Here is a 15,750-nt window from a genome sequence, read left to right on the forward strand (position 1 = left end):
CAGCATGTCTGTTCCCCACTCATTTATATATACCGTTCCATTCACTACCCGCCGGAACGGTTCCGTTCCATTTCTTTCTTTTTCAGCAAATTAAAAAACATGTTTCTTCTTCTCCAATTTTTTTTTTCTTTTTTATAAATAATGTATGAATTTATGGTCTTTTTCTAAAATTAAATTTGTATATAGCAGTAAAATTAAATATTTAATTTTTACATGAAATGAGAAATCATTAAATATTTTTAGTACGATGTAGAATTAATGTAAAGTTTGAGAATTTTAATTCTCTGCTTTAAATAATATAATAATTACTTTTGAATTATTTACTCCAATGGGTCAACTTGTTCATTTGAATAAATCTCGACTCCATATCCTTTCCCGAAATGGAATTGGTCTAGTCATTTAATGGATCAGCCCAAATATTATGGGCCTTGAAAAATAGAAAGCCCAATCGGTTCATTTTCCAACGGCCCAAGTTAGATTGTCAATGGGCTGGACGACTCTAAGCCTATTGGGCCGAAATTCCCCGACATTATGGATAAGAACAAAGATCGGGACAGCGTGGATTAGATAACAGAAAATTGATGGAAATGGCTGTTTGCAGTAACCATCTCCATGTCCATAGTGACTTGTGCCCAACTCCACTTTCCCTTCCTATCTCCTCACTTTATCGTATAAATTTAGTTTCTACATTTCTTTTCTTAAAAAAAATTATAATTTAATTTATTCTCTCTAATTTATATTTGCTTTATAATTTTGATAAATGAGAATCAACAAATTCAAACGTTTAAAAAAAAATTATCGTTAAAATGAGATGAATAATTGTTAAAAACTATGTTCTAATATTAAATTTTGATTTATTAGATTTTTTACCAGATAATATTAATAAATAAAACCTTTAAAATAACTCTGTCTATTTTTTCTCTAATCTAAAAAATAAATGCAAATTTTCATGAAGATAAAGAATGAAATAGAGGGTGGAAAAGACTTGTCCTCGTCCCACCCGTAGATATCTCTAATGACATGACTTAAAAATAGGTTACGACACTTATTATAAAAATATTTTAAAAATATGTCTTAAAAAGTAATTATGGGGAAGATCTTTGTTTGTTGTGAAGAGAAAAATACATTTAACCATGGTAAAAATACTCCAAAGCACAACTTTACCTTTAACTTTATTGAAAAATGTGGTTTCCGAAAAGCTTGGTTTATCCAAATATTGAATGTTTATCTTGAAATAGAAGCTCCCCTCAAAACCCAAGTTGTTCAAGTGTAGAGGTTTTTCCTTTCTAAAGTTTTCTTTTTACATAAATGGAAATTTCGTAAATCAATTTGGATTAGAAATGTCTCGTGCACTAAATAGCATCACCGTTCTTTTAAAGTGTTGGATTAGAATTCCTTGGCGTAGAGATATTAACCATCGTGATTTAGACCCATTTCAAATTCCGCTCATATATTACATTTTTACGTTGGTATGAAGATGAGTAGATAGTGAGAAATCACTACAAAGAAAGTAAGATTTGAATATCAAATATCTCAAGATAAGAACACTTGTTTCAGATTTGAATCACTCCATAGACAAAAAATCAATCCGGAATGATTAAAAACATACAATCTAAACTACATAAAATTAAAAAGAAACCTAGCCTTCGACTAAAGAAAAACACAAATACTCTTTTTATTATATTTTCTAAACCCCTTACTTTTACATAAACAACCTACATAGTATTTGAAAAGTTGTAATTTTCATCCCTATAATTAGTTATTATAACTCTAAATTATCATCAATCATACACAATAATGAATGAAGTTTGATTTCTTTAATTATTCCTTCCTCAAAGGAAGGTTGATGATGTAGATGAACATAAAAGAATGGAATAATGTCATGCCTTTGTGAGGCAAAAGTAAGGAAGATGTTACTAGAAAATGACAGAGAGGTGGGAATTCAGTACGTTGTGGATATGTCTTCCAAATTTCAGACCTTATCTTCTTTCCTAGTAATATGGGAGAAGGCAACACAAAACTCGGACCCCATCTTTTTTTTTTTATCATCAATTTTATCTTATAATAAAACGATGATAATTATTGATTGATGATAAAGGGTTGGGTTTTTGGATAAAGCAACAAAAAGGGGAATTATCTAACTTTTATGCTACATTTAATTATAAACTAAGCTTTCCACGCATATATAAATAGCTTTTCAAGCGCACATACTACGGTTGCAATATATAATACCTTTCTTCTTCTTCTCCTTCAGATTGATTCCAATGGGAGAATTGCAAGAAACTCAGCGTCTTTATGTTGATGAAGCTCAGAGTGGTTGTTGCAGAACGATCATGGAAGATTGTGAAGCTTCAATGGAGTCTTCCATGGAGTTTAGTTCTGCAAATTCTGAAGCATCTTCTTCTTTGGAGATGGTGGAAGATGCCCTTTCTACAGTTTCGGATTCTTCATTATCATCATCTTCTTCTTCAAATGGACCTCTTTTTGAGCTATCAGAGCTTATGGTTCATCTTCCGATGAAGTAAGTAATGGGATAAATTTTTTTTAAAAAAAACATACCCTTTTCATGATCTTTCTTTGGATACACATTATGATTGAAAGAGTTGATCAATATGACTAATGGGAAAATTTTGAAATGGTTTTGTTTTTGCAGGAGAGGGCTGTCTAAATATTATGACGGCAAATCAGAATCTTTCACATCTCTAGCAAGTGTTGAAAGATTAGAAGATTTAGCGAAGAGGGTTTGTCCAATTAGAAAAAAGTTCAAATCTTGCAAGAGTGTTGGAGGAGGATTTGATGGCCATAAATCCATTGTCCCAAGAGCTACCTTAGCCAAGAAAGCTTCAAGATCAAGAGGGAAAAGTAGTCTGATCTGTGGTTCTAGGTCTGTAGTTTCTGTGAATTGGCACTGATTATTTGCTACCCTTAAATGACTTGACTTGTAAATTTTCAAGCTCATTTCTCCCCTCTTTTTTGTTCTTTTATAAAGAATTTTATAACTTAACCTATCATTTTAAAACATGGGTCCTTCCAGAAAACGAGGAGAATAAATTTGTAGAACCTGATATCAAATGTTGGAAAATTCACATGGGACAAGATAATAATGTATTAAAGATAATCCTAAAGATCACAAACCATTGGTAGAATTTGAGTTACAAATTCTCTCTGTTGAATGAAAGTCTCACATCGGCTAATTTAAAAAATGATCGTGGATTATAATCAAGGAATACTATGTTCATTGGTATGAAGCTTTTTGGGATAGCCCAACGCAAAACTACGAGACTTTATACTCAAAGTAGACAATATTGTACCATTGTAGAAAGTCGTGTTCATCTAACCCTAAGAACACTTTTGATTTTGTTTATAACTGATTCTGAGAAACCTGATTCAATATCTTGGACAAATTACACCGGGGGAAGTGGTAAATGTGACGAGCCAATTAATGAAGCAAAATAAGAAAGGCCTTCACAGGGTCAATAGAAATGTAAATTAAAGGCCAAAGCTTTATAAGCTTAAACCAAACTAGAACACTACAATGTTCTGTATGGATCCTTGTTTTTCCTTCTTTCCTCGCTCAGGCGCAACTCTAATGTCGGAAAAGATAGCAGAGATGGATAGTGAAGTGACGGAAATCAAAACAGTCTTCTGAAAGGGGATCGGTAAATTGTGCTCTTTAGAGGGTTATATTTTGTAAACAGGTACAATTCCGAGAAGATGGAAGCATTTCCTCATCACTGTGCCTGTGGCTTCACAGAGCAGGAGCCTGCTGGTTTCCTCAGCTGACCCAACGACCTGACAAATATCAGACCATCAAACATTGATGAAGTTTTAACTTTTTGCGAGAAAACGTCGGTGGCATCGAGAATGCATTTATGTCGAGGTAGTACAAATTTAGTGAGCTTTTTCCAGCTCATTCCCTAGGATGGGAAAAGATAAAAAACGCCTTGATGCAAATGCCACAAACAAACAAAATGATTAAGAAAGGGAGCTTTACATTCTAAGTTATTAAAGGTAACTAAGTTGATAACCCAGGCATAATTAGCTGCCACGAGCTATCAATCGACAAGAGCTAATGATTTAGAAATTGTCCAACATGAATTAGTGGGATAATGATATTATACATTAAGAATGAGATAATGGTCTCAAAAAGTCAGCTATACCTGGCAATTGGAATAGAATTTTTTCGTAAATATTTCGGATAAGTTGTACAGGTATTCACACAACACATTCGGCAACAGATTGGTGCATGCTTCCTCCACAACCTAGAGTAGAGAAAATGGAAGAAAAGTATTTACCACGCGATAACTTGTATCAAATATAAAATGGTTTGAGTCAGACGCAAAGCCACAGTTACTCAGGTCAATCAAATGTATGTTTTCTTTACCTCGGCAAATTGTAACAAATGAAGCCCCAATACACGCTCGTCCTCGTGCTCCAACACAATTGTTCCCGTCTATCAAATAACGGTAGACTTAATTTAGAAATAAACGCAAAAGTGCTGCTCCAGTCCAACTAAAGTCTTGAGAAGAACATGTTCTGGAATTTGGAAGAAAACTTACTTTTTTCAACTCCTCTATATTTTTACCAGATTTTCTGATGATTGAACAGATACGAGCATGGGCATACAGCAAATACACAGCAGTGTTGCCCTAGTGAACACAAAATTTGGGCGTGTAAGTAGAGTGGACGATGGACCGTTTTTTTCCAGAGGCAGTAGAGATACATTTAGCTTGTTGACTTGACTTTCGGTAAATTATAAGCTATGCCTAGAACCAGTTGAGGAAGTGTACCTTATCATTGAGCATCTGATCAAAATTGAACGTATAGTTGGTCAACCTGTTGTTCTTAAGGTCAGCATATCTGCCAAAACAATTTGAGAACATAAAAGTATTAATAAACGATTCTGGACAACATAAAGTATTAATAAATGATTCTGGGCATTCGCATAGCGAAGCAAGAAGCAGACTAAGTATTAAATGATAAAAATACTTAGAAACAAGTAGCACATAAAAGAAGGCACAGACAGGCCCAGTATGAGCTAACATGGTTGGGAGATTATGAACAGCTTTCAGTTAAAAACAAATGGAAGATGCTAAATTCTTTGGTAGGGCAGCCCAATCTCCAAATATACATAAAGTCATAATCTCTCCCATAGCCCCCGAACAATCCCCAAAATTTCTCTCATTCCTAACTAACGATAATCCCACAAAATGGTAAATACAGAAACAACAGACATCAGTCAAAATGTTGGAGACTTATTACAATAATACTAGAATCATTCTTCTAGTTCAGACAAAAGCCACAATTTTCTTCCTAAAACTGAATCATCGGAATAAGGTTTCAGGCATTTCATAATTTAAATTCATAAATTAGAAGATCCTATGCAGTGTTAAGCAGCATAGATTCATTGTTCATAATGGGTCCAGCCGTTCAGGTAGCAGCATCAAGTGAATTAGACTAAATTGTCAGTAGCCCACTCAGTTCCAACCTTTCAGGCAATATGGGAAGATTGTGAATCCTAACATACTGCAGTCTAAATAAAATCCAAACTTTACGATAATGATCCAGAAGATTAGCTATGATCCCCGATTATATATTAGCAACACAATAACAGTCTATCATTAGACATACAGTACAGCATCCTTAAAAACCCATGTACGCCTAATGTGCTAGATCTACTAATACTCAACAGATACAGAGATAAATGTGTTATGTTATGATGAAAATCATTTACAGTGGTAACAATTAATAGTACTGAAAGGGACATCGAGGATAACCTATAGGATTTATACAAGAGGCATAAAAAGGTACGGCCAACAATGAAAATGGTAACCTACTTAACAGCACCATAACCAACAGCTTCAGCAATTTGTTCAAGCTCTTCCTCAGACCATTCTGCAGCTTTCTCTAAAGACGGTTAACAAAAATCAATTACATAGTAAAACATGTGGAAGGTTGGCCACAAAAAGTTTCAAAAAAAAAAATGAACACGTTGGCCTTCACTAAATTTTACAACGTAAAGCAGCAAGCTGCACATTTTTTTTTAGGAGATAAAACAGAGTTCTTAATAGTCATTATTATTATTACCCCTTTCAAGAAGTGCAGCTTTACTGCGGCTCTTGGCTTCATCAAGCAAATCAACTAAACGAACCACTTCGGTATTTCGAGTTCGAAAACGCTTGCCATCTTCCCCAAGAACCAACCCAAAACCAACATGGGTTGTTTTGGGATGCTTATTATCATCAAGTGGAAGCCAACCAGCACGTTTACAAGCCTGAAAGAAATAGCCATAATTACTTCCAATTTAAGCATCCACTTCATCAATTTAAGACAATAACCAATTCATTAAATAATTGTTTGCAACAGTTTGGTGGATCAGTGATGACCAGGTCTACAGCAATTAATAATCATATGATATGTACAAACAAAAGAGAGGAGATGTAACGCCAGTGATTTAAAAGGTGCGCCTATTCTCAAGTTGCATGTGAAGCACCTTGCCTATGGTAGGAAGCCGAACTCTAGCTTGCCTCCAGGGTTCAAAGTAAAACAATGGGCTTAGGTTAGTTATTAATAAGAAATTATGAAAACCCTAAAGGGAATGGCTTCTGCGTTTAAAGTTTTATGTTTATTATTATTTTTCGTTCCTAACCTTCTTCAAATCGAACCCCCCTCCCAAAAAAAAAAAAAAACTTCGACCTAACTGATTGCTGTTGCCATCAACAGAGTTTGTGAGTGGTAAGTCTTTCTCTCTCTCGGTCTGCTCTCTCTTAGTCTCTCAATCTCCTTTCTCCCATTTTTCTCAATTGGATGCTTCTCCCTCTCCATTTCACTCCTCACTTGATTCCCCTCTTTCCATCTCATTCTCAGTAGTTTTTAATCAGTATCTCTTTCTTTCTCTAACTATTTGCAATTTCTTAAGATATTGTTAGTCAGTCTAAGTTTCAAATATGAGAATTAATTTGATTGGTTAGGTCGGTTATTGGTAATTAGTTAGATGGCCAAGGATAGACAGAGAAAATATCTTGTTCGGATAATGATGATGATATAAATGCATTAGTTTGTGGTTTTTGTTCAAAAGCAACAAATGAGGAGTTTATAGAATAAAGCAACACCTTGGTAGTGGTTATAGATATGCAACGACACATAGAAAATGACTGGATCATGTGAAGGAAGAAATTAAAGCATACATGTCCAAGAATACTTGAACCTATGTTAAAAGACTAATACTTGAATCTTATTTATCTTTTATATATTTTTCTTGGTTAAAACTTCATTTCTTCCCATGAAAGCTTTTTATTGTGTATATATACTTACATAGTGCCCCTTAAAAAAAAAGCTTTTTTTGTGGTGCCTAAGCCCCAGAGGTCCATGGCACCTTAGTGCGCCTTGAGCGTTTAAAAACATTGTGTAAGCCAGCAACAGATCCATCAAATAATTACTAACTACAGTTCAAAGGGCCAGCCACCAAGTCCAATAACCATATATGCAAGGAACATGAACGGATAAAAAAAAAATTCATGTCAGAACAGGAATTGCTCCAGACACATACCCGGAAAACCATGTCAAAGTGCTGCTGCTGCCCAACATCAGTGACATATATAATCCATTCAGCTTTCTCTTCATTAAGGCGATACCTGTTTGGTGTAAGCAAAAAACGACCAATTAGAATGTCTAAGGTCCACAAAATTTTGAAAATCTTGCAATCAGAGGGAATCCAAACAGGCACAAAATTGATAGATCATTTTTTGGAGATAATATATTGATAGGTCATAATTAATCATAATGATGATGAATGTCAACTTTGAAGCTTTTTTTCTTTTTTTTTTCTTTTGACAATGTCAACTTTCAAGTTATTCATAACCTGTGACAATAGTTCCATTAAAAATATGGTAGGATAGAGAAAAACTGACCAGATGGCCGTAAGATCAGTTGAAGCATAATTGAAACCACCGTCACTCTTGACAACAATTAGAGGTATATTTATTCCATCAAGAAAGATTACACGAGCACCTTGGCTTTCCTCCACTAAGCCCTTATCAGTCAATTCTTTTATGGCATTAGGAATGTACGGGTTGTAAAAGCTCTCTCCCTGATAGAGATGGAAAGATCTTAACCAAATGAGAACTGAGAATAAGCTGTTGACAGTACTTCAGATCAATGTTAAAATCAGAAGGGTGAACTCATGACGCTGCAAGTAAATATCCCCACAAATCAGATGATGATCAATAGGACGGAAGAACTTCAACATGTTGAAGATGAGGACGCTGTTTGATAGTGGGATGCATTCCATTAACCACAAATTAACTATTTCAACTAATAAATCCAATGCCAGAAAAACAATCTAACTTGGGTCTGACGTTTGAAAGGAAGAATTGCCCAATCCCAACACAAACAAGTAGAGAATGGACACGAGAAAAAACAAGCAGAAACGAGTAAAATGTTATATGAGGAAAGAGAAGCAAGTATTTAATATATATATATAAAGGAAAGCCAAAACGTACCTTCTCCTCTAATTCAACTCCAAGGCGTTCATATACCCTGTTAAATTCATTCCTGCTGATTTCACATATTTGTGCCCAAGCCTTTCGATATTTAGCTTCCCCACCCTGTAAAACAAAAATTAAGCTCACTTCAACAGAAATTAGATCTGAGAAACTTCCAAATAGTTGCGATGTTCCTATCATGCTCCGCCATGGAATCTATAAACCATAAACAAGCTACAAAAGACTAAATAATAAGTCAATGAGTAAAAACTACTCGGCCTCTTGGCTGAGATCAAGTGAAGTCCAATTGTAGCTCTCTTTCAACCTAAAAACTCACATTTTCAATTTTTAAACTTAGATACTTCAAATTAAATTTTGAATCTACTTGCAGATGCCAATAAAAACATGTTGCTAGAAAATTTAATGTCCATTCACAGGGCTGATTGGAACAAGTGAAAAAAGTAAATGAGACTTTGGGGAATAAATTTAAATCCCATGGTGGCCAACTACTAAAGATATTAAATCCTACCAGTATTCTAACATAAGCTTGAGGTGCACATAAGCTTGTCGAACACTCGTAGATGAAATAATAGTAAAATAAATAAATAAAGCTCATTCTTGACTGTGGCTTCCTTAATATCTTTTATTGAGAAACCATGCTTTCATTGAGAACAAATGAAAGAAAACAAAGACAAGACAAAAGGTCCATAGGCATACAGAAAACCAAAACAGAAGCCCGCACCACCAAAGGAGCTAGAGACCTAATTACACAAAAAGAAAAAAGAAAAAAAAACCTCAACCCCAGGCAAAAAGACCTATCAACATGAATACAAAAAATCTTGGAAATTGATGGACAAACAAAGGTGTTGACTTCTTTTTGTTACTATATTATTTATTTTTCATATTCAAAACATTTTTTACTATGCAATACATGCCATCATGTAGACAAGTAGCAGAAAAAATAAAACTAACTAGTGTAAATGAAAACTGAAAAAAAAATGTTACAACACAGTTTTTTTGCTCGAAACTCAAGGGTCCAAAGTACCAAATTAGCATAGAATAAGGGAGTGAAGAATTTATATATATTAGCCACCACAGTAAAAATCACCTGAAGAAGAACCACTGCCTGTTGTGCCCTCTCCTTAAACGCAGGATCACTGTCAAATCTCTGCTTTGACGCCTTATAGAATGTCTAATTAATCAAAATTCCAAATAACAGTTCGTCAGTCCTACTTGATACGACAGATAGACTAAGCTCTCCATATCCATTTATGGCATCTATTGAAAGTAAGAATTCATGAAACACATTTTATCACGTAAAGAGTGAAGTTTCCTTTCTTTAACAGTAGACAGTCCATGATGTAAGATCAAAAGTATTGAACTTCTTAACCTTGTTGAAGAAATTTTTGACAGTATACTATAAAAGGTAAACATGCTAAAAACCAACGGAGATTCTGAAATGTCTCTCCTACCTGCAGATCTCCAATAGCTGTTTCAGTAACTTCTTCCCAGTTCGGAAATCTTTCAAAAAGGAATTCAATCAACATACCAAACTGCAAACAAGAAGCAAAAGATGAATATCAGACGATACATTCATCTTCGGTAGAAGCTGTTTATTATCCAAAGAGTACAACCCCAGGCCAAAATCAATTTTGCAAATACTTAGAAACTTTATTAGCACCTAAAAAAGTTTGAAGCCAATTGAAAGGCAGGAATTAGTGTGTGATAGTTGCCGCGTTTTCTACATTTTCAAAACTAAGACTGCCTATTTGGAAGGTAGACCGGACATGGCAGAAAAGGACTGCGGCAAAATCAGCCAACTAGTAATAAATTCAGTTTTCATGTACATTTTCAAAGAGTAAAAATTTAGTCAGTTCATGAAAGGGAAAAAAAAAAAACACTTTTCTATTACAACGCGCGACACCATGAAAAAATACTCAATCCTAGAATAAAGAAACTGTCTTAAGGCATGGCAAATACAAAGCTGTACCTGTGTTCCCCAATCACCAACATGGTTTCTTCGAAGAACGTCAACATTTGAAAATTCAAGCATTCGGGCTAGAGTGTCTCCAATGATCGTAGACCTCAAATGGCCAACATGCATTTCTTTTGCTATATTAGGCGAGGAGAAATCAACTACTGCTCTTTTAATCGGAAGCCAAGGAGCCCAAGTTTCAATACCATCAATTAGCATTTTTTGTATGCTCTGCAGCAGAAAATTCATAATAAGCATGCAACAAACACATGTTAGATCTATTGATTTTAATACCTTATACTTTACATGAGTTATTCCAACAACAAATTTCAGGAAAATGGCACTACCTTAGCAAGCCAATTCTTAGATATTACTACATTTACGAAACCAGGGCCTGCCACAGAACTTGATTCTATAATTTCAGATGGAGGAAGATTTTTCATGATGGCCTAGAATTCAAGAGAGAAGTTATGTCAGAATCTCAATGATTAAAATAATTTTAGAAAAAAATGACCCTAAACCTTCGTGAAAAAAAACAAAAGAATCACAGAGAAGCACACTGTAAATACCTGTCCAACGGAAGGGGGGCCCTTAAACTGACTTCCTTTTCCTCTAATTTTAGACCAAAGGCCCATCGCATTATTGCTTAGCCAAATAAGAAACCTCAACTTAGCAACAGTAATCTAATCTACTCCAGCTTTAACTATAATATTTCGCATAACATACCACTGATAGTCGCCAAATTTTCCAGCACAGGCAGCCACCAAAGGCTCAACATCCGTCTCCTCGGGGACCGTTGCTCTGAGGGACACCTCGAATATTTTAGCTAATTGTCGCTTGGTATTACCGACGTTTTCTTCCTCCTGTGCCAGAACGCCAACATTTAGCCTCGGAAACAACTCATATACTCAAACGAACCCGTTCTAACAGAAGTAGAATAAACTAAAGAACAAAATACTCCATAAAAGCTTACAGTTGCCATTGTGGATATTGATTGTGCCGTCTTCGTGGCAGAAATAAGTCGCCTAGATGCCGCCCGGAGAAAGTCTGTCTAGTTTCAGATGGATATTAAGAATTACTATAAGTACGAAAACAAAACACGTAGGACTAGAAATTGAACTTGCAAACCATCATCATAGTCGCAAATTAATCACAGCGAAGACAACAGACAAGTTGACCATAAAAACAGCGCAAAACCACAGTGCACTCGGAGCATTTTGCAAGCCCCCACCCAACCATTTTCTTCTTCTTTCAGAGTTAGGAATCAAACAGAAAGCGAAAACAAAAAATAAAATAAAAGTACTCGAAATAACAAGTTCCATAAGCAATGACTGGAAATCTCAGAGCTTACCAGCAGCAGGAATGGAAGAGGGGGAAGAAATAGGAGGGAATCGATTGAAAGCGAGCAATGGAGAAGGAGAAGCCGGCGCGAGTAACAGAGCTAACATTGTTTATTAATGCATATATATTCTTTCTCCTCATACGATATCCCGCTTTTTCATTCCGCCACTCTTTGATCCTCTCTGTTTCTCTCTCTGCATTTTAGGGCTTAGAGAGATTCTCCTTCTTTTTTTTTCTTTTAATTTTATTATTGTTATTTTTTTAAATCCATTTGTCCTATGGAGCAGCTTGGGTTCCATGGCTCAATCCCAGTTCAACAATTTGTTGGTTGACCGGAGGCGGACTTGCCAAGATATTTCTTTTTTTTAACCATTAATTAAAATTAAATTTATATAAATATAGTCTATTTTAATCAAGTCACTTGTGTTTGTCGTTATAAACTCCCAAAAATGCCTCATAGCAATTGAGAGTGTATTCTTAGATTATAAACACATGATCGTTCCCTAAATTAACCAATGTGGTACACTTTCATCTAACAAGTTGCACAAGCTGAGTCTAATGAAAGGCTTTCACACCTTATGAAAAAGGTTTTGTTCCCTTTCCTAATCAATTGGGATCTCACAATCCACCTCTTTACCAATAAAATATCCTCACTAACACACTGCTCAATGCTAAGCTCTAATACTATTTGTAATAGTTAGAACTCACTGACAAATATTATTCGTTTTAGCCCCATCATCTACATTGCTCGATGCTAGGCTCTAATACTATTTGTAATAGTTAAAACTCACTGCTAGCAAATGTTATTCGTTTTAGCCCTATTACATATTATCATCCGCATCACGATCTTAAAACGCATCTACTAGAGAGCTATTTTTGTATCATATAGAATCTCATAATTACAAATTCTAGTTATTCAATTTTTTTAAATTAATTAAAATTTAAAAATTGTTAGTAAATCACTACCCTTTCAATTTTCACATAATATATTTCTAATTTTTATATACAACATTTTAATTTAATAAATATTTTTTTTAGAACTAATTATTTAAAGTACAAGTTACTTAGCCAAAAAGAAAACAATGTGTGATAAAAAAAGTTAATTAATTTAACCTTTTTTTCATACAATGAAAATGTAAAAGAAAGATTGAGGACGGGTTATCTTAATTGACCTATAAAGTAAATAGTTTATAACAATTTCTCATTTTCTAAATTAAAACTATAAAAGGATTTAAGGAATATCTATGCAGCAAATTTATTTTTAAAAACAGTTTTGGATGCTTTATTCCATCTTTGATTATATAATAATTTTTTTTTTCATTTTTGTTTGCATAGAATTAAAAACTTTAGAACGTATAACATTTTTCTACCAATATAAAATATGTATAACATAAGATAATATAAATTATATGGTGTCAATAAAATAATAATTATAAAAAGTTTACATATAAAACATGTTTAATTATTAATGGGTGATGTTAATAGTCCATATTACTCTATTATTTAATAACAGCAACTACAAACGTTGATATGGTTTAAAAACATAAAGCATATTTAAATAATAGTTTAATTTGGGATCTAGTTTATAAATCTATTAGAAAATACAGTTGAATAAAAAATTATTTAGCAAGATACATAAAAAAAATACACATTTATTAAGTTTTAACGATTAAAAAGTAGGTGTTGGTGTAAAGTTTGATTTTCTTTATAATTTTAAAATTAAAACCATTATTTTTCTAAAAAGAAATTTATTAAATAGCATTTAATTAACCTACCTACTCAAATTTTCATCCATGGCTGTTGGTAGAATAGTAACTAAGGACACGTACTTAAATAAATAAATAAGGGCTCTTTAAAATAATGCTTATAAATTAAAAAATAAGAATATATCAAAATATATTTTTAAAAAGACTAAAATATCTCTTTATCTAACACGCATCTTAAAAGATAAAGTAAATGTTAAGGGCTAAGATCGTACTTTCGCGCATAAAAGTTTATCCGGTCCTACGAATTGTAGCATACGCTCGAAGCAGAGGAGCATCTCTACCGTAAACCCTGGCGTTCTTATCCGCTTGAAATCGCCAAATCATCAAATCAAACCGCAAAACGAATGCCCACAGATCGACGATGATCTCACATGAGGTCCCAGCCTTTATATAAAAAGGATAGTTCAGTCCAATTCTCACTCAGACGTTGAAAGAGACGAACCGGTACAACGAGATGAAGAAGCCAGAGAAGAGCCTGAAGCCAAGCGGTAAATCCGATGTGCGGAAGGATCGGAAATCGGCGACGGGGATGAGCGGATCGCCGAAGAAAGGAGGCCATGGCGGCAAGTTTACTTGGGCGGGAGATGGTTACTCGCCGGCTGAGATCAGCTTCAGGGCTGAAGATATGGACGTGAAGGACCCTAACTTCGAAGATCCGGAAGAGGCGGTGGCGGTTTGACTACGACGATAACGTGTTAGATCATTTCGAATCTGAGATCTGTAAATATTTGTCATGGACGGTAATCCGTGGTTTTCCATTTCAATAAAATCACGCTTCCTTTGTACAGTTCTCTTGTTATTACAAGATTTCGATGCCGATCTTTGTTTCTTTTATGGCTGGATCATATCTGAGGGGAAAAATTGAAAAACGGAGGGAAAATGTATGTGCGTACCTCAGAAATCTGAAAATTGACCTTCGTATTTGCTTTCACGATTACTAATTGATGGCTCTGGTAATGTATTTCGTTTTACTTCTGTCGGTTTGTTTCGATCTCTGATTTGCCGTGTGACTGAAAAATTGTTATGGTTATTATAACTCGGTAGGAACGGAAGAAAGAAACGCGTTGCGTGAGAGTTAGGCAGTGGATCCGTGTTAAGCTTGGCGACGATGAGTTTCGTTTATAATATGCACTGATTTCTTAGGGGTTTTTTCTGGGTCAAAAGGATTTTATGCTTCGGGATCACGGTTACAGAAATAGATTTTTTTGGGAGAATAAAATGCTATTTTGTATCTCAAGGTTGAATTTCATTATCTTTCCTTACTTTCGGCTGTTAAATTTACTTCTAATAATGCTTAAAATGGATCTGCGAAGTGTTAACTCGTTATTGAAACAAAACATTTTATTTATCTAAAATACTATTTTAATATTTAATATATTAAATAATAATTTGATAATTTTAAATTGAATTTACTTTTATGTTTTAACATTGTTTTGAACATTAATTTTTTGTTAATCAAATTAATATTTTATTCTTCGCGAGTAAGAAGACCTTGTGAGTATAAATATTATGAAATCTAATAATACAAAATTAATTAATTGAATTTTTATTTAATTCTTTAGTTATAGGTCTTTTTAGGCTTCCCCATCAAATTCAATTTGTTAATATAATTGTGATGGGTTGATAATCACATATGAGTCAAATGTCCATTTTACCCCTATAATTATTGGCGTAATGGCGTAATACTATTCCTCTCGTTGATCCTATTGTTCAACTATCAAACTCGTCTTATGTTATAAATAAATAAATAAACGAAAGACTAGATTTATTAAAGGTGGCAAAAGTCACTATTAATCCATAATAAGAAGCTTTCACATACAACCTATGTTCATAATTTGAATCAAGATTGGTGGTATCTTTAATACCTCGAGACAGTAGCAACCAACAACAGTGGCAGTGGTTGGCAAGGACCAATGGACATCGATAGGTGGTGGTGGTAGAAGAAGGAACAAGACCGAAAATGAAGTGGAAGAAGGAATGAAAGAAAAAATAAATATTAACGTTAATTTAATATAAATTTTATTGTTTTAAAGTTGGTAGAAAAATGTCACCATTTAGACCAAAATGGAAACTTTTACCTTGAAACTAGTGGGTAAATAAAAAAAAGAAAAAGAAGTTACCAATGAGAGTTAGATTTGGGATATTTTTTTTAACATTTAGGGTAAAAATTAATTTCAAAGTTGAT

At 34.1% G+C, this 15,750-nt stretch overlaps 2 protein-coding genes across 4 annotated transcripts; one reads left to right on the plus strand and one right to left on the minus strand.

The window, feature by feature from the left end:
* Positions 1–1,812: 1,812 nt before the first annotated feature.
* Positions 1,813–2,982, plus strand: LOC111498459. Its single transcript, XM_023149724.1, has 2 exons — positions 1,813–2,521; positions 2,654–2,982. The coding sequence occupies exons 1-2, from the start codon at positions 2,265–2,267 to the stop codon at positions 2,910–2,912; spliced, it is 516 nt and encodes a 171-aa protein (XP_023005492.1). The 5' UTR covers positions 1,813–2,264; the 3' UTR covers positions 2,913–2,982.
* A 356-nt stretch (positions 2,983–3,338) lies between these two features.
* On the minus strand, positions 3,339–12,035 carry LOC111498327 (arginine--tRNA ligase, chloroplastic/mitochondrial-like). 3 transcript variants are annotated; one of them, XR_002720762.1, is made up of 18 exons: positions 11,810–12,035; positions 11,432–11,505; positions 11,185–11,321; positions 11,028–11,103; positions 10,806–10,907; positions 10,474–10,689; positions 9,956–10,036; positions 9,592–9,675; positions 8,502–8,606; positions 7,911–8,089; positions 7,550–7,634; positions 6,088–6,274; positions 5,838–5,907; positions 4,791–4,860; positions 4,556–4,649; positions 4,385–4,453; positions 4,161–4,262; positions 3,339–3,792 (listed from the first exon to the last, which is right to left on the minus strand). XR_002720762.1 is itself a non-coding variant. In XM_023149501.1 (18 exons), the coding sequence occupies exons 1-18, from the start codon at positions 11,904–11,906 to the stop codon at positions 3,682–3,684; spliced, it is 1,935 nt and encodes a 644-aa protein (XP_023005269.1). In that variant the 5' UTR covers positions 11,907–12,034; the 3' UTR covers positions 3,339–3,681. The 3 variants fall into 3 exon arrangements, 2 of the variants coding, with proteins under 2 accessions (XP_023005269.1, XP_023005278.1); XM_023149501.1 differs by having other exon boundaries at positions 4,560–4,649; positions 11,810–12,034; XM_023149510.1 differs by having other exon boundaries at positions 4,560–4,649; positions 11,432–11,509; positions 11,810–11,968.
* Between the last annotated feature and the right edge of the window lie 3,715 nt (positions 12,036–15,750).

This window comes from Cucurbita maxima, unplaced genomic scaffold, assembly GCF_002738345.1.
Source record: "Cucurbita maxima cultivar Rimu unplaced genomic scaffold, Cmax_1.0 Cma_Scf00002, whole genome shotgun sequence".
In the NCBI taxonomy this organism is placed as follows: Eukaryota; Viridiplantae; Streptophyta; class Magnoliopsida; order Cucurbitales; family Cucurbitaceae; genus Cucurbita; species Cucurbita maxima.

Coding starts and splice junctions, on each gene's coding strand:
- LOC111498459 (XM_023149724.1), top strand. CDS start 2,265: ATGGGAGAATTGCAAGAAACTCAGCGTCTTTATGTTGATGAAGCTCAG. Junction 2,522..2,653: donor ATGGTTCATCTTCCGATGAA/GTAAGTAATGGG, acceptor TTGTTTTTGCAG/GAGAGGGCTGTCTAAATATT.
- LOC111498327 (XM_023149501.1), bottom strand. CDS start 11,906: ATGTTAGCTCTGTTACTCGCGCCGGCTTCTCCTTCTCCATTGCTCGCT. Junction 4,263..4,384: donor ATTTGTTACAATTTGCCGAG/GTAAAGAAAACA, acceptor TCTCTACTCTAG/GTTGTGGAGGAAGCATGCAC. Junction 3,793..4,160: donor AATTCTATTCCAATTGCCAG/GTATAGCTGACT, acceptor GATATTTGTCAG/GTCGTTGGGTCAGCTGAGGA.